Source organism: Geotrypetes seraphini, chromosome 4 (assembly GCF_902459505.1).
Source record: "Geotrypetes seraphini chromosome 4, aGeoSer1.1, whole genome shotgun sequence".
NCBI lineage: Eukaryota > Metazoa > Chordata > Amphibia > Gymnophiona > Dermophiidae > Geotrypetes > Geotrypetes seraphini.
The window spans coordinates 179,288,061-179,312,705 of record NC_047087.1 but is presented as its reverse complement, the minus strand read 5'-3'; the positions used below and the strand labels follow the sequence as shown (position 1 = coordinate 179,312,705).

General features: G+C 44.4%; 2 protein-coding genes across 5 annotated transcripts in view; one reads left to right on the top strand and one right to left on the bottom strand.

Annotated features, from left to right (window-relative positions):
- Window positions 1-15,008, bottom strand: part of POLR2C (RNA polymerase II subunit C) — a 90,515-nt gene extending 75,507 nt beyond the window's left edge. For 2 of the 3 annotated variants that reach the window (XM_033940675.1, XM_033940677.1), the window contains exons 1-2: window positions 14,775-15,003; window positions 4,039-4,088 (exon numbers count right to left, since the gene is read on the bottom strand). In XM_033940675.1, the coding sequence (XP_033796566.1) occupies window positions 4,039-4,088; window positions 14,775-14,860 (136 nt within the window). In that variant the 5' untranslated portion in view covers window positions 14,861-15,003. Of the gene's footprint in view, window positions 1-4,038; window positions 4,089-14,774 lie in introns of all 3 variants that reach the window. The other variant, XM_033940676.1, reaches the window with a different exon arrangement.
- Window positions 15,009-15,039: 31 nt separating this feature from the next.
- Window positions 15,040-24,645, top strand: part of COQ9 (coenzyme Q9) — a 99,486-nt gene continuing 89,880 nt past the window's right edge. Inside the window, exons 1-2 of one of the 2 annotated variants that reach the window (XM_033940674.1) lie at window positions 15,093-15,199; window positions 16,148-16,306. In XM_033940674.1, coding sequence (XP_033796565.1) covers window positions 16,261-16,306 — 46 coding nt within the window. In that variant the 5' untranslated portion in view covers window positions 15,093-15,199; window positions 16,148-16,260. Of the gene's footprint in view, window positions 15,200-16,147; window positions 16,307-24,645 lie in introns of both variants that reach the window. The other variant, XM_033940673.1, reaches the window with a different exon arrangement.

Genomic DNA, 24,645 nt, shown 5'->3' with positions numbered 1-24,645 from the left:
AAGCGGTTGCCTACGTCTGCAGACTTGGAGAGTACTTGTCTGAGAATATTTAAAGCATCAGATTGAGGAATGCTGGTATATAGCGAGGTAATGTCCATAGTAACTAAAAGGATAGAATCAGTCTTGTCCATAGGTATCACTACTTTTTGTAACTAAGATATAAAATCCATGGAATCACGTAGGTAAGAAGTAATCTTACGTACAAACGGTTGAAGAAAAAAAATCAATAAACTGAGATAAAGGTTCAAACAAAGACTTCCAACAAGAAATAGGACGACCCGGGGGTTAATTAAAGATTTATAAATTTTAGGAAGAAAATAAATAACAGGTATCATGGGGTATTGGCAGTATAAATACTTAAACTCTTTGGTGGAAAGGAGACCATTATTATTCGCTTGAAGTAAAAGGCTACTGCTTTTTAAGCTAAGTAACTATTTATTTGTTTATTAGCTATTTATGATCGATTGTTTGAATACAGAGCTTCCTGCCTGATAAGAGAAGAGATGTTGATGATGTCTTTTAAATTTACATCTTTTAACCGGTGGAGAAACAAAATTCAAGTTTGAGCTTCTCTTAAGTCGATTGGTTGAGAAAGAGAAAAGATCGGTTATATATCTGGGGGCTAGGCCAGAAAGTACCTTAAAATAGAAACATCCAAATTTGAACTTCACACGTGCCTCCATCGGCAGCCAATGCAGGAGTCAGTAGGAAGGAGTTAAATGGTCGAACTTCTTCAGACTCAAAATCATCCTGATCGCCGCATTCTGCACCAGTTGTAATTGTTGCAAGTTCTTATGGGAAATTGCCAGATAGGCTATATTACAATAGTCAAGTTGGCTCAGTATAAGGGATTGTACCAGAATTCTGAATGATGAAGCATCGAAATATGCTCTAATGGACTGAAGCTTCCAGAGAGTAAAAAAGAAAACCCTTTCTGACCAAAGAGTCCACCTGGTCTTTCAAGGTTAGGCCCTGGTCTAGTATTACACCTAGTACCTTCATAGTAGATTGGATAGGGTAACTGAGTTTGTTGATGAGCAGCGAAGTTTTAGTGTCAAGTGGGTGTGGCGAGGCTACGAAAAATTTTGTTTTTTCTGAGTTTAGTTTCAATCTAAATTCAGACATCTACTGTTCCATCACATTTAGTACTTCTGTTACTATAGGAGTGACTTAGGATAGGGAGGTCATGAATGGGATAAAGATCGTGAAGTCATCTGCGTAACTAAATAATTTTATCCCCAGTTGGGACAATTGCGCACCTAGTGATGACATGTAAACATTGAAAAGCAGTGGGGACAGTGGAGACCCCTGCGGAACGCCAGATGGATTACTCCAGATTTCAGATAGATTTTAGTTAAAGCGTACTTGATAAGTACGGGACATAAGGAAGCCTCGGAACTAGTCCAGCACCTCGCCTCTGATACCAATTGCGTCTAAGCACTGTAACAGTTTCCCATGGTCCACTAGGTCAAAGGCAGAGCTCATGTCAAATTGCATAATCAATGCATTAAGGCCCCTACTGAACAAGGAGCGAAAATTATCCAAGATTGCCGCGATTACTATCTCGGTGCTAAATAGAGGTCTGAAACCAGATTGAGTTTCATGCAAAAGTGAGAACTGATCAAGATATTCCATCAATTGGGTATGTACCAATCCTTCCATAATTTTTACAAAAAATGGAATGAATGCTACTGGTCTATAGTTGGTTGCTACTGCTAGTGATTCTTTACTATTTTTTGGAATTGGGGTTATTATAATGTTACCATTATTAGTAAGGAATTTTCCATTTTTTAAATTATCGGTCAAATAATTCAACAAAGTTAGTTTAAAGCCTAATGGGGCTGCTTTCATAATTTCTGGGGGAGAGGAGTCCAGGATGCAGTATGATTTTTAGTATGATATGCAGTATGATTTAGTATGATGCAGGATGCAATATGATTTACTTGTTATATAATTTGATATAATCATTCCATTTTAAATTTTGAAAGTAGTTGCAAATCATATCCGCTGGTATTTCATTTCTTTGTAAGTTATCTATTTGATGATCATGTATATCATTTGTCGAGCAGTTATTTCTTAGGTTTTTTATTTTTGAATCGAAATGCTGTGCTAGATCGGTTGCTGAAGGTAGCTTACTATTATGCATGGATTGAGTGTAGCGTGTGGTGTCGAATAATAGGTTGAACAGTTCTTTTGTACTGATTCCTTTCGAGCTAGTGTTGGATGAGTCAATTTTGGATGAGTAGAAAGCTTTACGTTTTTCTTTTATCAATTATTTGTAGATTTTTATGTTGGATCTCCAGTTGTTCCGGTCTGACAATTTTCCTGTTTTTTTCCAGATCCTTTCCAATCATCTTATTACTTGTTTAATTTTTAGAAGTTCAGTGTCAAACCATTTATTGTATTTATTTGAACATCTTTTGCTATTTCATTTAGGGGCAATTTCGTCTAAAATGGATTCGCTTGTTTTCATCCAGTGATCCCAAAATCGATCCCTTCTTCTATCTCCTCTCGTAATTCATATTGTGACCAATATTCCTCTGGATTGATATGGCCCTTTGTGAGATGTTCTTTTTTTATCCTTGGGTGTGTTATGGATTTTAGACGAGACCAGATTAAAGAAAAATAATAAGTAAAGTGATCAGACCAGATATCATGACACCAAGGGGTCCTTTTATCAAGGCGCAGTAGGGGTTTAATGCGCGGCATACCGCTCATTAAACCGCCTGCTGCGCTAGTCGCTAACGCCTCCATTGACCAAGTGTTAAGTTTTTTTTGCTTGCCGCAGGGGTTAGCACGTGATGAAATGTCCGACAAGCTAACCCCGCTAGTGCGGCTTGATAAAAGGACCCCCAAGTACCATCAGATAGAGAGATGGAAGGTTCTAGTATCTCCTTTGTGGACATAGCTATCACATCTAGATGATGGCCTTTTTCATGTGTTTGTGTGGTTATAGGGAGATTATAATTAAGCAAAGATAGAAAGTTTTAAAAATCTTTCGCTTCTGGATTGTCTTCTTTGTCTAAGTGTAAGTTTATGTCTCCTGCAATAATGTTATATGAAGGAGGTCAAAAATGGGGGTCTCGACTTATATTCAGATCGACTTATATTTGAGTATATACAGTAGCTAGTCGCATTATGGGAATATTATTGTAGGACCATGAGCGACTTCTACTTCAAATTTTAACCATATCTTATCTACATGAGGTAGAACATATTCAGACTTATGGAGGTATGTTCTGATAAGGTTGAATTTTTACCATAGTCTTATGGACAACCCTAGATACATTTTACATATATGTATTAGTTTTTACATACACAAAGTTATTTCTGCCTCAGAGCAAGTGTAACTTTGTAGCATCTTTCAGGGAGGCCCTTTTACAAAGTCCTAAAGATGTATAAGCTGCCTTTTTAAAATAGCTGAAAGATATGCACTTATGTAACTCCCCCTTTTACAAAAGCGTAGCATGGTCTTTAGCGCCGGCCACAGCAGTAACAGCTCCGACGCTCATAGGAATTCTATGAGCGTTGGAGCTGTTACCGTGGCAGCGGGTGCTAAAAACCATGCTACACTTTTGTAAAAGGGGGTGGTGGTGTTAAATGTCTGATTATAAAATTAATGCCTTCCTATGTCAATACTATATTGTGAATAGAAAAAATCCTTACAGATCTGTAGAAAAGAAGTTTAACAGAGAGCAACTCTACTTTGCAAAAAGTGCTTGTTCTAGGGCAAAACCTGTTTTTCTGAACAAGTCACTACTGGAATATATTGGGCTGAAATTTACACTGAATTTGAGCTACTACATAAAAAATCAGATTCAAAAATTAAGGTGATAAAAATTAGTTAGTGATTTCTGTCTGAGCAATAAAACCAATTTAATTTCTCTGAAGAATTAAGGGAAAGAATTTGGTAGAATTGGAATTAGGGCTATATATACTATGTTTTCTCTATTCTAAGTTAGAAAAATGCTTGGCATATTAGAATTTAAACAGTTATTTCTGGTCTTCCACCAACATACTAAAAAGAGAAAAAAGTACCTATTGTGGGCACTTCAGCGATAAACACTCTGCGAATAGAATTAGCCACACTGAAAGGCAGAAGAGAGACAATATTCAGTGACAAGAGCATGTAGCTACCTTCTTCAAAGTGCCAACCTACTCATTTGCTGGCTTTGTTGCTTATTTAACAACATGTCTAGGTTTCTTCTCTTTCAGGACAAAGTATTTTATGTTTTCACACAGGTTTTTAAAATAAAAAATGCATATTTTATTATGGTCACGCACTCTTCTTTCTTAAAAACACCTCCATGGTTATCCAGCTGTTTCCTAAGGCAGCTAAAGAGGGGTTTTTACAGAGACAGAGATTATTTTATTTAGTCCCATCTCACTGCCAATTTTGAACAGGAAAGATATGTTTTCTATTCCGTCTTTACCTATTCAGTTCAAGGTCGGATTACATTACATGAGGTTGGGTCAATCACCCAGGAAGTTACAATGACATGGATATTCAATTCAGTTGCTTGTACAGGTAGATCAGTACAATGGAAGATTAAGTTCTTACCTTTGATAATCTTTTTTCTGTTAGGTGTTCAATCCAAACCTGCGAACCAGGTCATGCAGAAGTTACTCTAAAAGATTTCTGCACCTCCCCACATAGTAGTGGAGTATAGTGCCTCCTTCAGTTTTATCTCAAAGTAATGGAACAGCACTGGAACAAAGTATACATAGAGAAAGGGGACAGAGGGACTTCCTCGTCAACATAAACACAATCCTGTTTTGCTCTGCAACATATAAGAATTAATTAGCAAGAAACAGGAAAAACATGCATAAACATAGCAGCAACAATAATAACCTGCTGTGTGCAATGAGCACAGGCATAATACACCCACATGTACAGGATGATCTTGCACATGGCCTTTCTGCTGGCAGGAAAACTCCAGGCCTGAAAGGAGAAATGTCTGAGGCAGAAATATAAGGTGGTGATACAGAATAGAGTAGCAGAGGGCGGGCTGCATGGAATCTGTCATGGACTAACAGAAAGAAGATTACCAAAGGTAAGAGCCTAATCTTCCATTATATCATGTCCATTTCAGATTCCGTGTGACATACCAGAGCAATGACAACATCTAGGGTAGGACAGAAGAGCCTGCCCGCAATACTGTGGCCCCAAAAATGGCGTCCAATTGAGCCGCCACGTCTACTCTGTAAAATCTCGTAAAGGTATGAAGAGAAGACCAAGTAGCCACCCTGCAAATCTCAGATGGATGAACAGGATTCCGCCCATGAAGCTGCAACACTCCTGGTTAAGTACGCCTTAAGAGAAAGTGGCAGCTATTTTCCACAGGTGATGTACGTCGATGAAACAGCCATACAGGGTCCATGCAGGGTAAACCAGCGTCCAAGGCCTCTATTGCTAGATGGATTTGTATGACCGCTACTTGATCTTCTCGTCATACCTTTACAAGATTTTACAAAGTAGATATGGTGGCACGATTGGATGCCATTCTGAGAAGGTGAGCAGCCACCATCACCAAGACTTTGGTGAAAGTACAGGGAGCCGTCGCCAGTCCGAAAGGAAAGGCAGCAAACTAGAAATGTTGCTGGAAGATATGAAATCGAAGATATTTCTTGTGTCCTGGGAAGATGGTAATATGGAGATAGGCTTCTGTCAAATCCAGAAATGCCAGGAACTCTCCTAGGGCCACCGCTGCAAAGACCGATTGGGCTGTTTCCATGCAAAACCATGCTATCTTTAGAAATTCATTGACTGCCTTGAGATCCAGAATGGGTCTCCAGTCTTCTGTGCCTTTCTTGGGCATGATGAAGTATAAGGAGTATCTGCCTGAGCCCAATTCATCATCGGAGACCCGCTCCAAGACTTGAATATCTAAGAGCCATCGAAGGGTCGCTTGGATCCTTGTCTACTTTTCCAGCTTTCCTGGGGAATCCAGAAACAAATCCGGTGGAAGGTGAAGGAATCCAATCTTGTATCTCTCCTGTATAATGTCCAGCACTCATTGGTCCGAGGAGATCAGTTCCCATTCTTTCAGAAACGCCGACAACCGCCGCCCAATATGAAGAGTCGTTGCTGGAAGCCTAGCATCACTGGGACTTCTTGGAGGAGGTGCGATATCCAGAAGCCTGTTGGCATCTGGGGTTGCTATAACATGGTCTGTATCCCTAGAAACACACCCTGTTAGGACCTATGTGGGGGACAAAAATTACTTTGACTCTCCCTTAGGGGGATGGCGAGGTTTGTTGTCCAGGAGGGACTTAGGGCGGTGATCTAACACACTGGCCATGAGGTCAAGTCCTTTGCCAAAAAGCATCTTCCCTTTGAAGGTAGCCTTAGAGGTTGAGTCACCAGTCCACTGATAGATTCAAAAGCATCCTGCAAGCCACAACTGCATATGCCGAGACTTTGCCTAGGACCCTAGTAAGGTCAAATAAGGCATCTGCTACATAATCTACCCCTTCCAGCACCAGCTGGGGGCAGGCGTCCTCCTCCAACGATAGTACCAAACACAGTCTTGTGTGACAGGCACATGCAGCAAATGAGGTTACCGCCGCTACCTTGATATCCAGAGACATCATCTCAAATTGTTTCTTTAATACCATGTGAACCGTGCGATCCTGAGAATCCTTAAGCATCACTCCTCCTTCCCTGAATCACTGCGGAGCCCACCTTGGGTTGTTCAAACATAGAAAATGACGGCAAATAAAGTCCTGTGTGGTCCATTCAGTCTGTCCAATAGTCACATTCATTCTAAAGGCAACAAACCGGTAATTACTCATTTCACTTGCTAAGTTTCTGTATAAGATATTCCCCTCCCCCACACGCGACAGGTAATATCTGTACTCAGATGATTTGAATGTGGTATAAAATACTTATAATTGCTCTTGATCCTTTTTGCCTGCATATGGGACTGAGACCGTAGAAGTCTGTCCAGCATTGGGTACACCGCCCCATGGCTGGAGTTGCCATAGCAGCTAACTGTAGCCCCCCTCCCCCCCCCCGATCTGTCTTACCACTTAAGGCAGGGGTGTCCAATGTCGGTCCTCGAGGGCCGCAGTCCAGTCGGGTTTTCAGGATTTCCCCAATGAATATGCATGAGATCTATTTACATGCACTGCTTTCAATGCATATTCATTGGGGAAATCCTGAAAACTCGACTGGACTGCGGCCCTCGAGGACCGACATTGGACACCCCTGACTTAAGGGATACAGACCATAGAAATCCGTCTGGCATCATCCTTCTTCCCTGCTGCTGGGTTTCTATTTAAGCACCACTCCTGCGCATCATAAATGAGGATATAGTTTTTGATTTGTCGAGTTTTGTGTCAAAACTATTCTCTTTCTGTTTAGGGATACTTGGTGCATTTTTTAAACTCCGTCATTGTTTTTGCCTCCACCACTTCCAGAGGGAGGGCATTCCAAGCATCTACCACCCTCTCTGTATTTCTTGACATTACTCTCGTCTACCATCCCGCAACTTCATATTATGTCCTCTAGCTTTACTGTTTCTCTCTCTCTGATATAGAATTTGGTTGTAGATTAATACTCTTCAATTATTTTAAACGTCTGTATCATATCTCCTCTACCCCTTCTTTCCTCCAGGGTATACATATTCAGGTACTCAAGCCTCTTCTCATACATCTCTTGGTGCAATCCCGATATCATTTTTGTCACCTTCCTCTGGACCGCTTCAAGTCTTATATCCTTAGCAAGGTATGGCCTCCAGAACTGAATACAGTATTCCAATGACTTATACAGGGGCATCAACACTTCTCTTTTCTGCTAGCAATTCCTCTCTCTATGCAGTCCAGCATCCTGCTGGCTATGGCCACTGTTTTTTTGTCACATTGTTTCACAGCCTTGAGATCTTCAGACACTATCATACCAATGTCCCTCTTCCTATCTGTGCATATCAGTTTCTCACCTCCAAGCATATACAGCTGATTTGGATTTTTACTCCCCAAGCGCATCACTTTGCATGTCTTTGTAATAAAATTTTAACTGCCAGACATTAGACACACTTTCTCCTTTTGTGAGCACCAGATCTAGTATCGCCTCTTCTCCGATTGGTTCCATCACCATTTGCTTGAGCAGGGCATTTTGAAGGGCATCAACCATCTCTCTGCCTCTTTCCGAATCTGCAGTCAAGATGTTGCAGTCTGCATCAGGCAGGTTGAAATCTCCTAGGGCCAGATGCACAAAACTCTCTGACCGTCTAACAGTTTGACTGGCTTAGCGATGGACCTAATTTGATGACCCGATGTACAAAATTGCCCACCTCATGCTTTTCCAAGCGTTTGCTCATTCTCCGACTCAACCCATGGCTGGGACATGGTCATACCGGGTTACAACTTGCTTCGCCGAGACAGGGAGGGCAAATTGGGAGGAGGAGTAGCACTATATACCAAAGATGACATTAAAGTCACCAGAATCGCAGATGTCAGGCACACAGGGGAATCCCTTTGGGTGAATCTGGCTAGGGGGAAGGACAAATGCCTGTATCTTGGTGTAGTATACAGACCCCCAAGACAGCAGGATGACCTGGATATGGAATTAATCGAGGATATAGAGAATATCACCTTGCGTGGGGACCAGTGTTCCCGCTAAGCTGCGTTGGCCTGCGCTCGCGCACAAAATATTACATCGCAGCGCAAAGTTTCTCTTCACAGCGCACACACGCGTCGGTAAGGTAAGGGGACGCATTGGGGGGATTGCACTTCCCCACAATTGCCATGCTTCGGTTCCTCTTCTTCCTTCCTTCCTCCCCCCCCCCCCCGCGGGACCCTGCGGCACCATCAACTCTTACTCCCTCTAATGTCGGCCCTGCAGCTCCAGACTTCCTCGCACCTTCTCCCCTCCCCCTTTGGATCGCTATTATTTTAAATGTTATAGCCGCGGAGCTGTATCCATCAGTGGAGATGTCTAACCTCGGCCTGCCCCGGAACTCTTACTGCAACAGTGACTTCCTGTTCCTGCCTAGACGGGCGGCTGCTGCAGTAAGAGTTCCGGGGCAGGCCGAGGTTAGACATCTCCACTGATGGATACAGCTCCGCGGCTATAACATTTAAAATAATAGCGATCCAAAGGGGGAGGGGAGAAGGTGCGAGGAAGTCTGGAGCTGCAGGGCCGACATTAGAGGGAGTAAGAGTTGATGGTGCCGCAGGGTCCCGCGGGGGGGGGGGGGGAGGAAGGAAGGAAGAAGAGGAACCGAAGCATGGCAATTGTGGGGAAGTGCAGAGCTGCAGGGAAGAGTGTTGCGGTACCCAGCTGGAGGGAGAAGGAAGATGAGGGAGGGAATTAAAGGAGATGCCAGGGCTTGGAGCGTAGGAGGAAGGTATGCCAGTCTAAGGGAAAAGGAAGGGGGAGATGTGAGAGCATGGAGGGGGAGCGAAAGATGGAAGAAAAGGAAAGGAGAGAGATGCCAGAGAATCAGGGAAGGGGAGATACCAGACTATGAGGAGAGGTGTGGGAGAGGGAAGGCGAGGAGAGAGATGCCAGACCAATGGGGTGAAAGGAGAGATGGAAGGGGGAGGCATACAGTTTCTGGAAGGGGCATAGAAGGAGAGAAGATGCCATATAGGGGAAGAGAGACGGCAGACAGTGGATGGAAGGAAGAGAGTTACAAGAAGATGAGGAAAGGAGAAACCACAGAAGACAAAGGTAGAAAAAAATTTCTATTTATTTATTGCTTTAGGAGACATGTGTCACTGTTTCTGTGAAGCATTGTATGCAGAGTTCAGCTTCTTGCTGGTTCAATTTAACCTTTGTCTATGTATTTTTATTTTATCCCCCCTTTTACAAAACTGTGAAGCGTTTTTAGCACCAGCCTTGGTGGTAGCAGCTCTGATGCTCAGAATTTTATGAGCATCAGAGCTGTTACCTCCGTAGCTAAAATCCACACTACAGTTTTGTAAAAGAGGGAGGGGTTAGTTTGTGATTACATATTCCTTACTAGGCGAAGGTGTTTTCTGTGTTCTGTGTGTTCGAAAGACATGGTTTTCTGTTAGGATTGACGGTGTAGGATTGATCTGTGCTGGTCTGGCTTGTTTAGTTTTACAATGGGTGTATTGATGTACTGCTCACTGCAATATGTAAGATGCTGCCTTTTCCTAGGTACTCATGTGTGACGTGTGGTTTGTTACTAAAAATCATGTTTTTCTTACAGATGGGGGGGGGTGCCAAAAAATGATGGGCCCCGGATGTTACATATGCTAGGTACGCCACTGTATGTAAAGATACCAGAAAGCTGGCGTAGCAAAAACTTCTAAGTTTTGAGTATTTAACCCTCCCACAATCTCACGGGCACTCGTTTCAAGTTTATTGAGATTTTGATTTAAACGCAATATCAAATATTTTCAATGCGTATAACAAAAATAAATTTGGGGAAATAAATAAAACCATTTGAACCAGTGTTCCCGCTAAGCTGCGCTGGCGTGCGCTGGCGCACAAAATATTACATCGCAGCGCACACGTTTCTCGTCACAGCGCACGATCGGAAGAGGCGTACGGCAGATGGCAGGGCGGCGAGAGGAGAATCGGGCGAGTTGGCTCATAACTTGCTGGCGCCCGATATTTTTGGCTCACGGTGAAAAAAGTTTGCTCACAACACCCGCCCGCTTAGAGGGAACACTGGTGGGGACACTGTATTGTTAGGTGACTTCAATATGCCTGATGTGGACTGGACCACACTTTCCTCTGCGTCCAACAGCAGCAGAAGACTATTAAACTCTATTCAGGGAGCACGACTCAGGCAACTGGTATTGGAGCCAACAAGGGATCGGGCAATACTGGACCTGATACTTACCAATGGAGAAAGTGTCACAGAGGTCTCGGTGGGCGACAGGTTGGCCTCCAGTGACCACAACATGGTATGGTTCAATCTCAGGAAAGGTTTCACAAAATCTAACATATTAACCAAGGTCCTCAGCTTCAAGGACGCCAACTACGAGGGCATGGGGGATTTCATCCATCAGGCGCTGCATAACCGAGCAGAAACAGATAATGTAGAAGTATTGTGGTCAACTCTAAAAGCTACCATACAAGAAGCAACCAACCGCTTTATTAAATTGGTAAGTAAACGGCGAAGAAACAATAAGCCACAGTGGTTCTCTGCAGAGATCTCAGACCTCATAAAAGAAAAGAAAAGAGCGTTCATATCTTATAAACAATCAGGGAAACAGGACTCTAGGGAAGACTATCTGGCCAAGTCAAGAGCAGTCAAAACAAGGGTCAAAGAGGCCAAATTTAGAATGGAGGAGAATCTAGTGAAAAACATCAAGAAGGGCAATAAACCCCTCTTCAGGTACATTAGTGACAGAAACAGAAACACAGGCGGGATAGTACGCCTTAAGAAACCAGACGGGAACTATGTAGAATCGGACTCTGAAAAGGCTGAACTATTAAATGAATACTTCTGCTCAGCCTTCACCCGTGAGGCGCCGGGATCCGGCCCTCAGCTGCAGACAAGGGATAGCTCTGCAGACCCATTTCGAAATTTCGAGTTTACACCCAGCACTGTCCACTTTGAACTATCTAATCTCAAGGTTAACAAAGCAATGGGGCCAGACAACCTACACCCCAGGGTACTCAGGGAATTAAGTGACGTCTTGGCGGAACTGCTATCCGCGCTCTTCAATCTCTCCCTTAGTACAGGTAAAGTCCCATTGGACTGGAAAACAGCTAACGTCATTCCACTCCACAAAAAAGGATGCAGGACGGAGGCTGCTAACTACAGACCAGTGAGTCTCACGTCAATAGTGAGCAAGCTAATGGAAACTCTAATCAAACGCCAATTGGATACGATCTTAGACGAGGAGAATCTACGAGATACACGTCAACATGGATTTACTAAGGGGAGGTCCTGCCAATCTAACCTAATCAGCTTCTTTGATTGGGTGACAGGGAAGCTGGATGTTGGGGAGTCCCTAGACATCGTATACTTGGATTTCAGCAAAGCATTCGATAGCGTGCCACACCGCAGGTTGTTGAACAAGATGAGCTCTATAGGATTAGGAGACACATTGACAGCATGGGTTAGGGACTGGCTTGGAGGTAGGCTTCAAAGGGTGATGGTGAACGGCACCCCCTCCGAAAAGACGGAGGTGATCAGTGGAGTGCCGCAGGGCTCGGTCTTGGGCCCGATCCTATTCAACATCTTCATAAGGGACTTGGCTGAGGGACTTCAAGGTAAAATAACGCTATTCGCCGATGACGCCAAACTATGCAATGTAGTAGGCAGGAACACGTCAGACCAAAGCACAGGGCCAGACGAAAACTCAATGCCTGACAGTATGGTGCACGACCTACTCCTACTGGAGCACTAGTCCAGGACCTGACAACTCAGTTTCAATACCGGAAAATGTAAAGTCATGCACCTGGGCAGCCAAAATCCATGCAAGACGTACATCTTTAATGGTAAAATCCTACAAAGGACTGTAGCAGAACGTGACTTAGGGGTGATCATCAGTGAGGACATGAAGACTGCCAAGCAAGTGGAGAAAGCTTCATCTAAAGCTAGACAAATCATAGGTTGTATACGTAGGGGTTTCGTCAGCCGGAAGCCCGAAGTCATTATGCCATTGTACAGATCCATGGTGAGACCCCATCTGGAGTACTGTGTACAATTTTGGAGGCCGCATTACCGCAAAGATGTGCTGAGACTTGAGTCGGTTCAGCGTATGGCCACCCGGATGGTCTTGGGGCTCAAGGATCTTCCGTATGAGGAAAGGCTGAAAAAATTGCAGCTATACTCACTCGAGGAACGCAGAGAGAGGGGGGACATGTTCGAGACGTTCAAATATCTCACGGGCCGTATAGAGGTGGAGGAGGATATCTTCTTTTTCAAAGGCCCCACGGCAACAAGAGAGCATCTGTGGAAAATCAGGGGCGGGAAACTACACGGTGACATCAGGAAATACTTCTTCACTGAGAGGGTGGTTAATCACTGGAATAATCTTCCACTGCAGGTGGTCGAGGCCAGGAGCGTGCCTGATTTTAAGTCAAAATGGGATCGCCACGTGGGATCTCTTCACAGAGAAAGGTAGGGGAGGGTTATTGGGGTGGGCAGACTTGGTAGGCCGTGGCCCTTATCTGCCGTCTATTTCTATGTTTCTAACCATGCAAATGATCTCAATAATATTCATTGATAGAACCCTAGCATTCCAAGCGGGCAAATGGAACAATTGCCTTACCGCCCTCATCTCCAACTCCCCGCCCTACCACCTGTTCAGGAAGTCACTAAAAACCTACCTCTTCGACAAATTCCGCTAACGCTGCCTTCCCTCCTTCCCTGCACCCTCCTGACCTCGACATGCCTCCATTCCCTCTGACTACGCCCCCCTCCCAAGCCACTATGGCCTCTCTTTCTCAATCTCTGTTTTATCTAATTGACCTGCCTTTTCATTGCCTCCATTTAACATCACTGTAAATGTACCACCGCTATAACATGTAACATCGCTGTATACGTACAGTCTCTTCTTTAGTATATGCCTTTTTATTACTGCTATTTATGTAACATCTCTGTAAATGTAACAACACTGTAATATGTATCATCGCTGTAAATGTACAGTCTCTTCTATTGTTAACCGCATTGAACTTCCATGGTATTGCGGTATACAAGAATAAAGTTATTATTATTATTATTAAAACAAGCCCTCTAATCGATGCCCTTACATAGCTAAGACATCTAGCAATGGATGCTAAGGGCCCAAAATTACTGACAGGGCCCTATTTTTTTCTTTATGACCACAGATGTTGTGTATGCATTACACATGCACAATATCTGTTCCCATAACAAGTGTGCATGCCGTGCTGCTCTTCCACCCAATGACAGCCAACCCACCACGTAACACCACCCAGACCCCCCCCCCCCCAAAGATCATGCCCCCCCAGAAGATCCTTGGCAGGAAGGATGCCCGCTCCCTCGGCACATTTTAATGCATCTAGCACCCCTGACACACCCCTCCCGACACAAAAGCCCTCCCTTCTGATCTTCCCATCACCTTACTAAAGTCCCCAAAAGAGGGCCTTGGTAGTCAGATCCCCTTCAGCTCAAGGACACCCCCAACCCCACCCCTTGTTGTAGGAATGTTGTCATTGAAATCTGGTAGGAGGGATGCCATACCTTCCTGCTGGGGCCTTCACCCTTCCTGGAGCACCTAGAAATGCACTGGTAGGGGCCTAAGGCATCCGGGCCAATCAGAGCCTTAGGCCCCCTTCCCAGTGCATAAATAGGGACAGGTATCGTGCAACATCTGTGCCATTAAAAAAAGAAAAAAAGCCCCAAACAGCTGAGTGGCAGGAGGCTGCTTTGGGGTTTCCCCTGCCAACTCTGTGTATGTGTGAGATTTAGCAAAGCCAAGTAACCTAAAAACCAAACAAATCCCAAATTTCTATTCCATACCACAGCAAATCATATAATATAATAATAAATAACTTTATTTTTGTATACCCCAGTACCATTACCATCATACAATATTTCTGCCATATAATCTAATCTAAAACTTGGATTTGTATACCGGGTCATCACCTAAAAGGAGCTCGACTCGGTTAACAAAATAGCTGTAACATAAAGGCATCATGAAAAATAAAATAAGAACTCAGAATAAAAAGTATAACTAAGCTAAGAAAAGAATTTATGAAGATTATTTTTGACAGTCTAGCCTGGAGGTCCAAGTACAGCAATGCTTATTTTCTCTTCCCCAGTTCACGTTAGCTACAACTTATTACCCCATAGCCCCCTTCAATAGTTTTTCCTTACGCCAAATCTGTGTTCTCAATTATGAATTTCACGTTCTCATCACTGAGCTCCGTAATTCGCACTGTCGGCTGATTAGCATACGGCATGGCGACAGCTCTCGTTCCTCCCTACCAACAGCACCAGCAGACCGCTACGCTGTTGTTGTTTCCGTAGCTTTACAGGAAGTTAAACTGCGCCTCAAGTTTTACCCCGACTTGCAACCCGTCGCGCATTCTTTATGCGTCATCGCTTCGCATATGCGCACATCCAATAGAACGCATTTCACATTTTACCCCGACTTGCAACCCGACGCGCGTTCTTCAGCTGTCATCGCTTCGCACATGCGCATATCCAGTGGAACGCAAGTAACCTTACCCGCCCAGAGATGGGGGCTGTGGTGCTGTTGAGACGAGCCGGTTGGCAGCTTTTGCAGCGGTGCGAGTCAGGTGAGGGCTTGGGATTTTGGAGGGGTGGAGAAAAGCTTCCTTGGCGCCTTGCAATGGTAAAATGCGGGCGAAAACTGGAAAGGGGCTGAACAGGCGCCAAGGTGAGCTGAAGGGTGTGAGGTAGATTTCGAGGTCCCTCTCCGTTTCTCTACATCAGGGGTCCCCAAAGTCCCTCCTTGAGGGCCGAATCCAGTCGGGTTTTCAAGATTTCCCCAATGAATATGCATTGAAAGCGGTGCATGCACATAGATCTCATGCATATTCATTGGGGAAATCCTGAAAACTCGACTGGATTCAGCCCTCAAGGAGGAACTTTGGGGACCCCTTGCTCTACATACTGCCATGTATACGTGTAGAGTGGTGCTTTGTTGTAAAATCGCTATTGATATGTATAATGATGATTTCTAATTTATAGGGATGTATCTACTTTTTTTTATACGTGAAAACGGTATTTGAGGTTTTTAACATTCACACCTTAATGCCTTATATCAATTGACTTTTTCTTTGTAATTGTAGGGTCCAATTTACATTTTATCTCCAGGACCGAGGTTACTACTATTAGAGGCTAATCAAATGTACTGTATTCGTCTAATTAATAGGCTGACTTTGAATCTATAGTTAACTCTAATTTAAGTTGCTATGAGAAGAGTATTAGTTGGCATTTTTGGCACTGGTTAATTATGGAGATCAAGACATGTCAGGGTTGAAACCTAGTGATGATAGCTAGTGATAAAACTGGTGGGTGGAGGGGAGATGCAGAAAGCTACCATGAATGAGCTTAACTGCATACAAATATAATGCAATATTACACTTATATTTTGCATTTATATTATAGGGCTCAATGCAGATAGTAAGAAGTAACCAGGGAAAATCTGGGTATTTACAAAATTTTTGTCTAAAAATTTAATCTTCTAAAACTCACATAGTTTACTTTTAATTTAATGGCAGGTGACAGTGAGTTCCAGAGCTTTGCCGATTTGATAAGAAATCAGGAGAGAATGAATACTCTTATATCTAATATGAACAGCTGAAAGGATGCAGAGGTTCAACTGATAGCTTGAATGAAAGCCTCTAAGACAAAGGAAAATGCAGAACCAGCATTTAAGGGTAAAGGAACTAAGCCATGAATAATATTAAATATTGGCATACAAGATTTAAACAATGTCTGAGTCTCAATTGACAACCAATGCAATCCTCTTAATAAAGGAGATGCTCTATCCCATCTATTTGCTTGACATATTAGTTTAGCCAAGGTGTTTTGCATTGTCTGCAAGCATCTTTGTAACTTATCAGACCCTAATACAAAAAGTAGATCACAATAATCTATTTGGCTGATTATAAGGGTATGAACAACTACGGTAAACCAAAATAAAAGAAAAATATTTATTGATCCTATGAAATTGTTTCAATTTCCAGAAACATTCTTGTTTAATAAAAGGACAACATGAAATCTATTAAAACCTCTAACACCTTCAGTACTGTTTCATTTGGACAAGATATAAACAAAAAAGGGAACGTAAGTATAGTTTAATGTCAAAACAAAATCTTCATTTTATTCTTGTCACTGTATTGACTTGGTCCACAAATCATAACAGTAATAATCATAATACAACTATTATAGGACGGGAAAAGCCTCACTGAGCTTATAACAACTTTCTCTTATCTTTCTCACATTTCATAGCTGGGAAAAAAAAATCATTCTGATTACCAAATACCATTAACCATTCACTTGAAAAAATTATGTGCAAAGCTTTAAGTGAAACACTTGTGTGTGTAGTTTGCATGCCTAAAGCCCATTTCCAAGTATGGTAGCCAGCATTTTGCAGTAACTGCATTAGGGTTCAGACTAATCTTTAAACCTTGGACTCATATGGTATATTTGTGATTGGCCTATAATTTGCAAGTTCCTACTTGTTCCCTGCTGTTTTTTTTTAAAAGGGGGAACCCAGTAAAAAGTGGGAAAAGATCACATATTTAGTGATAAATTGTAAAATAGGAAGGGGGTGATCTAAACAGATAAGTAGGACAGAGATCACAGTAAATGGTAGAAAATTTATTTAATAAAGTTCATACATCCATCTAGTTGTACTAGATCAGGGGTCCCCAAAGTCCCTCCTTGAGGGCCGAATCCAGTCGGGTGTTCAGGATTTCCCCAATGAATATGCATTGAAAGCAGTGCATGAACATAGATCTCATGCATATTCATTGGGGAAATCCTGAAAACCCGATTGGATTCGGCCCTCAAGGAGGGACTTTGGGGACCCCTGTACTAGGTGAACATTTGTCCAAATTCTGTCTACTGGACCATCTTTTTAAGATCTGTCTGAACAATAGAAATAGGGTACTTGGAGAGACCCCCCCTGGAAAGAGACTTGGAAATACTGGTTGACAAGTCGATGAAGCCATCCACGCAATGTGTGGCGGCGGCGGCAAAGAGGGCAAACAGAATGCTAGGAATGATTAAGAAGGGGATCACGAACAGATCGGAGAAGGTTATCATGCCTCTGTACCGACATGGTACGCCCTCACCTGGAATACTGGATCCAGCACTGGTTGCTGTACATGAAGGACACCGTACTACTCAAAAGGGTTCAGAGAAGAGCAACTAAAATGGTTAAGGGGCTGGAGGAGTTGCAGTACAATGAGAGATTAGAGAAACTGGGCCTCTTCTCCCTCGAAAAGAGGAGACTGAGAGGGGACATGATAGAAACATTCAAGATACTGAAGAGAATAGATTTAGTAGATAAAGACAGGTTGTTCATCCTCTCCAAGGTAGGAAGCACGAAAGGGCACTCTCTAAAGTTAAAAGGGGATAGATTCTGTACAAACGTAAGGAAGTTCTTCTTCACCCAAAGAGTGGTAGAAAACTGGAACGCTCTTCCGGAGATTGTTATAGGGGAAAACACCCTCCAGGAATTCAAGACAAGATTGGACAAGTTCCTGCTGAACCGGAACGTATGCAGGTAGGGTTGATCTCAGTTAGGGCTCTGGTCTTTGACCTGGGGGCCGCTGCGGGAGCGGACTGTTGGGCAGGATGGACCACTGGTCTGACCCAGCAGTGGCAATTCTTATGTTCTTATGTCTTGTGGATCACATGACAAGGATTTAAAACTTTTTTCTTCTGTGAGGCATCCCTGCTGCTGGCCCATTTGAGAAACCCCAAGCATACCATAGCTTACCAGAACTAGTTGGCTCCTCTCCTCCACCCTAAAGATCACATGACAAGATGATTAAAAGGGAATGGACACTTAGGACTGATCCCTACTCTTACAGTCTACCTTAACTCCTGTGGACCAACCCGCAATATCACAAACCTTATTTCTATTCCTCTCCTCCCTACCCTTCTCTTGTGCCCTATGGAATACTCGTTCTGATCTCAACAAGCTTGCCTACATCCACGACCTCTTCATCTCTCGATCTCTCCACCTGCTCTCACTAACAGAGACTTGGATCTGCCCTGATGACTTTACTTCAGCTGCTGCCCTGGTCATGGAGGCTGCCTTTTCTCCCACACACCTCACCCGGTTGGTCAAGGAGGAGGCATTGTGCTGCTACTCTCACCCTTTTGCAGATTTCAAACCCTTCTCCCACCACAATATCAACACTCTCCCTCCTTTGAAGTCCATTCCATTCATATATTTGCTCCCCTACCTCTCCGAGTAGCAGTCATCTATTGACCCTCCCAATAAGTCCCGCTCTTCCTTCCTTACTGACTTTAACTCCTGGCTCTCCTTCTTTCTCAGACCCTCATCCCCTTCCCCCATCCCCAACCCTATATATCATGTCTGTCTTTCCAAGTTAGATTGTAAACTCTTCCAAGCAGGACCGTCTGTTTAATCTAATCTTCCATTTGTGCGTCGTACATACCTATACAGGCTCAAGGCGACAGATCAAGGAGGAAGGGGGAAAGTAGTAGGGAAGGGGGTATGGAGAAATAAGAGAGGAGACCCAGAAGTAGGGGGAGTTATACAGAAACTAAGACTGTTAAATGTTAAAGAGGTGAGTCTTCAGGTTTTTTCTGAATGTAGTGTGGTTTGTCTCTGTCCTGATAACTTCTGGTAGGTCATTCCAGGTTTTTACACCCAGATAAGTTAACAGAATGGAAAATTAGCTTGTAGTGGAGGTTTTTTGTGGATGGTAGATTTAGTTGGATTCTGTTAAGGATTCTTTTTTTATGTCAACCAAACATTAGAGAATAATTGAATGAGAGGGTCTGCTGAGCTTCTGTATAGGATCTGGTGTAGGATACAAGACGATTTAAAAATTATTTGGGATGATATTGGGAGCCAATGTAATTGCCCGATGAAGGTTATGATTGAGTCAAATTTCTTTAATTTGTAGATTAGTCTAACAGCTGTGTTCTAGATCAGTGTTCTTCAACCTTTTTACACCTATGGACTGGCGGAAATAAAATAATTATTTCATGGACCGGCAAACTAATAAGACTGAAATTTTTAAAAACCCCATTGCCACCCTGTCCCCGCGAGCTCGGTCCCATTAACTATCTGATCCCATCCGCACAAGCCTCAAATAGTTATGATTTTATATTGAACATATTTTATTAAAGTATAAAAAGAAACAATATTCTGTACAATTGTCATTTTATAAATATAAATAATACAGGGCAAGGATCAACAAAACCCCCATCTCCCCTCCCCTTCACATATATCCCCTCTACTATCAAGAAAACTGAATAAGCCAAATTATTACAGAATGCTACACAAATATCATGCTAACAGAATACCGCAGTCACACATGGCAGGAATGGTGTTAGGGGGAGTGCAACTAGGGCAACTGCCTCCTGGTCAGAGAGAGCTCTAAGCCAGCTGGAAGCTAAAGACACACTGCCTGGGCTTTGCACTCCCCAGTTATGTCTAACATCAGCTCTAGCAGGATACATATTTTAAATCTGATATATTCTAATCACAAGATAGAAATAAAATTATTTTTTTCTACCTTTTGTCGTCTCTGGTTTCTGCTTTCATCGTCTTTTCACTCTCTTCCATCCAGTATCAGCCCTCTGTCTCTTCAATCCAGCATCTGCCTCTTCCATCCACTGTCTGCCCTCACCCCTCCCCCTCCCATATGGTATCTGCGTTCTTTCTATGCCCCTCTCTCCTACACCAGATCTAGCATCTTTGTCCCTCTTTCCTTATTTTTCATCTGACCCCCCTTCCCAGCATCAATCTCTCTCTACCTTGTCATTCCTCTGTCTCTCCCCTTTCCCTCATCTGATCTTTCCATTCCATCCTGACTCCTTCCCCTCCTCTAATCTCCCTGCCAGCTGTTTCCTTCCAATGTTCCTCCTCCCCTGTCCAGCAGTACCTTCTCCCTTTCTTCCTCCCCTTATCCAACAGTAATTCTCGTCCCTTCCCTTTCCCTTCTCCCCTGTCAGAAGTAGCCCCTTCTCCTCCCTTGTCCAGGAGTACCCCTTCTCCCCTTCTCCCTTTCTTCCTCCCCTTATCCAACAGTAACTCTCTTCCCTTTCCCTTCTCCCCTGTCAGCAGCAGCCCCTTCTCCTCCCTTGTCCAGGAGTACCCCTTCTCCCTTTCCTCCTCCCCTTATCCAACAGTAATTCTCGTCCCTTCCCTTTCCCTTCTCCCCTGTCAGAAGTAGCCCCTTCCCCTCCCTTGTCCAGGAGTACCCCTTCTCCCTTTCTTCCTCCCCTTATCCAACAGTAACTCTCTTCCCTTTCCCTTCCCCTTCTCCCCTGTCAGCAGTAGCCCCTTCTCCTCCCTTGTCCAGGAGTACCCCTTCTCCCTTTCCTCCTCCCCTTATCCAACAGTAATTCTCATCCCTTCCCTTCTCCCCTGTCAGCAGTAGCCTCTTCCCCTACCTTGTCCAGGAGTACCCCTTCTCCCTTCCCTCTCCAGAAAATGTTCCCTCTATGTAGGCTAGCAGCAGCTCTGTGTGCATTTAACTTCGGCACACAGCTGCCCCTAAGCAGTATTTTAGCGCGGTTTCATGAGGCAGCCTCGGGGCCTTTGGTAGGTCGGCCCACTTTGATGATGCGATGTGGGCCGGCCTACCAAAGGCCCCGAGGCTGTCTCATGAAACCGCGCTAAAATACTGCCTAGGGGCAGCTGTGTGCCGAAGTTAAAAGCACACAGACCTTCCGCTGCTTTTCTGGGGGTGCGGAGACAAACGCGGCAGGAGTCCGTGGTGGCAGGCAGGAGTGCCGGTATAGCGACGGCAACAGGAAGTTGCACGTCAGCTGACGCCGGCACCTTTTGCTGCGGCAGGGTCCTGAATCCTTCGCGGACCGGCAAGATTTTTTTGCGGACTGGCGGTTGAAGAACTGTGTTCTAGATCAGTTGTAGTTTGTAGATGAGAGAAGTGTTGATGCCAAGGTAGGCGGAGTTGCAATAGTCCAGTTGAGGTAGGACCATCATCTGAACAATCAGAGCAAAGTGGTGTAGGTGGAAATATGATCTTGTGAGTTGCAGTTGACGCATAGTGTAGATGGTCTTTTTCCAAAGGTTAGATATTTGTGGTTCCATTGTGAGAGTATCATCTAAGGTGCAGCCTAGTACCTTGGATTTTTCCATTATGAGAGTAATGCCTGAAGGATGAGTGAGGTTAGGTATGACATTCTGTTGTGCGGTGTGGAAACCAATGGCTTTGGTCTTAGTGGCGTTCAGTTTCAGCTTGTTGTTCGTTGCCCAGGTTTGAATTTTGTCTATATTGTTTGAGATCTTTTTGGCAATATTAGGATGGTTATTGGTTATGGGAATGAGGAGGAGGATGTCATCGGTATATGATAGTACCGTTTCATCTTCCATTTTGATGTGACCCAGCGAGCTCATGAATAAATTGAACAGGATTGGGGATAATGGGGAGCCTTGTGGGACACCACAGAACGCCTTCCAAGGGTTGGAGTATGATTCTTGCCTTTTGACTACATATTCACAATTTTGTAGGAAGATGGCGAACCAATTCAGTATAGTTCCTGTTATACCGATTTCTGAGAGTTTGGTTAGGAGTAATTGGTGGTCCACTGAGTCGAAGGCTGCGGAGATATCAAATTGGAGTAATATTGCCTGATGACCCAAACTTAGCAACTGTTTGATTTTAGTGATTAGGGTGAGGATGAGGAGCTCGGTGCTGTGCTTTTTATCGGAAGCTGTATTGGGATGTATGAAGGCAGGAGTGTTGCTCTAAGTAAGAGGTTAGCTGCTTGCTGACATGGGACTTGAGGATTTTAGTGAGGATCGGAATGCCAGCAATCGGTATGTAGTTAGATGCTATGGAGAGGTCTGCTTGGGCTGTTTTTGGTATAGGGGTTAAGGCTATTTTTCCCATTTCTTTGGGTAGGTGCCCTTGGTTCAAGGAACTATTTAACAGGTTGGTGAGCCAGTTGATGATATGATGCGGAGCTGCTGAAAGAAGGTATGGAGGACAGTTTGAGATTAGCTTATTGGTATCGGGGATGGATAGGTTAGTGAATAAGGACCAGATCTGGTCTGCTTTTATAGATTCAGTGTATTCCGTATATTTGTGTTGGGAAGTGTTTGTTGAGGCTGTCCTAGCAACTTCCGATTGGACCAACTTGACTTTGTTGAGGAAGAAATCTGCAAGTTCTTGGACTGAGATTTTATTAGAGAAGGTTGCAGATTCTTGGTTTGGGGGGATGTCAGTTATTGTACTAGACGGAACAGTTTTTTGCTGTCGGTTGTGTTGCCTCCTATGCTTCTGGTGTAGTAATTTTTCTTTGTTTTCGGATATATTGTCCTTATATTTATTTATGGCTGCTCTCCATTGTGTTCTGGTGTCTTGTTTTATCCCAGGACAAGCAGGCATGATATTCTCACATGTGGGTGACGTCATCTACGGAGCCCCAGCGCGGACAGCTTTTCAAGCAAACTTGATTGAAGTTTCAAGTTTGCACACTGCACCACGCATGTGCTAGCCTTCTTGCCCACTAGAGGGCGCATCCCCACCTCGTGGTCCTCAGTTCTAATTCATCCGCGGAGCCAGAAGCCCTGTGGATAATTGTGTGCTCTAATTGTCTTCTGTCGCCGCGGCTGTGTATGCTTTTTCGACGCGGTCGCTGCGTGTAGATTTTCTTTCTTTCTTTATTTTTCCTTTTTCCAAAAAAAAAAAAAATATATCTTTTTCCGTTGCTCCGGGGGCTCCCGGTCGCCACGGCCCGGGAACCTCGTTCGTTCCCGGCCACGTTGTAGGCCCATGTCCCGGCCTGTTACGGGATTTAAAAAGTGCGGTCGTTGTGACCGACTCCTTTCGATAACAAACCCTCATCGGTGCTGTTTACGGTGCTTGGGGCCCCAGCACCCGACAGACGCGTGTGACAAGTGTGCCACCTTCCAGAAGCGGGCACTCACACGCCGTAAGGCCCGCATGGCGGAACTTTTCTCCGTCGAGTCCCCGCCTGGGAAGGCCTCGAGTTCGGCCTCGGCCCCGGCCTTGACCTCGGCCTCTACCTCGGCTTCGGGACCCTCGGCTTCGGGACCCTCGGCTTCGCCTCGTACCTCGATGCCATCGAAGCAGGTTGCCTCATCCAGGGCCTCGGGTAAGTCTCCACTTCCCTCCTCAGCTCCAGGATCGTCAAAAAAGCCATCCTCGGGCTCTTCGACGGCGGGAGGGTCCACCTCCGCTCAGCCCAAGATGCCCAAGTCCATCGCCCCGAGGGAATACTCGAGACCGAGGTCGCCCTCTGAGGAGCGTCGGCAGGTATTGCCCCAGGGGATGTCGATCCCGGTGTTCCAGGACTTGCTCCGGGCGTTGATCGCCTCGGAGCTCACCGGGGCCATTGAGCACCTGCAGCAGGCTTCGGCCTTGACTGCTTCGGTCTCGGTGGCCCCGCAGTTGGCGACCTCGGCCTCGGGTACCGGGGCTTCGGCTCCCGAGGCGCCCACGGCCTCGACCTCGGCATTGCCCTCGGACCCGGCTTCGAGGGGCCAGCCGGAGCGTCTTAAGGACTCCGTGAACCAGGGCGAAGTTCGGTTTAATTTTATTATGCATGGGTGGAGGGGAGATACAGTATCTAGGGTTTTGGATATGATTTTGTTCCAGTTGAGTATCGTTGAGGTGGTGTTATTCGAGGGGGAGGGGAGTGATTTTGACACTATGTTCCAGAAGAAATCAGGTCTTGTTTTCCTGCAGACTAGTCTTGTGTCTTTCTTTGGTGGTTTTGTAGTTCTGGTCTATGTCAGTTAAGTTTAGGCAGAATTCTAGGAGAAAGTGATCTGTGCATGGGACAGGGGACCATTTGGCCCCACTGACTTTGTTAGGGGGAGAGGATTCAAACAGGTCTAGGGTATGGCCTTTTTCATGGGTGGAGTCTGAAGGTATGATTGTGATTTGGCAGTCCTCAAGTAGAGTTTTGAGTTTAGTGACTTCTTTATTTTCTGCAGATTCAAGGGGTAGGTTGATATTGCCGAGTATAATTAGTTTGTCATGTTGGCAAGTGAGATTTGTTATTATTT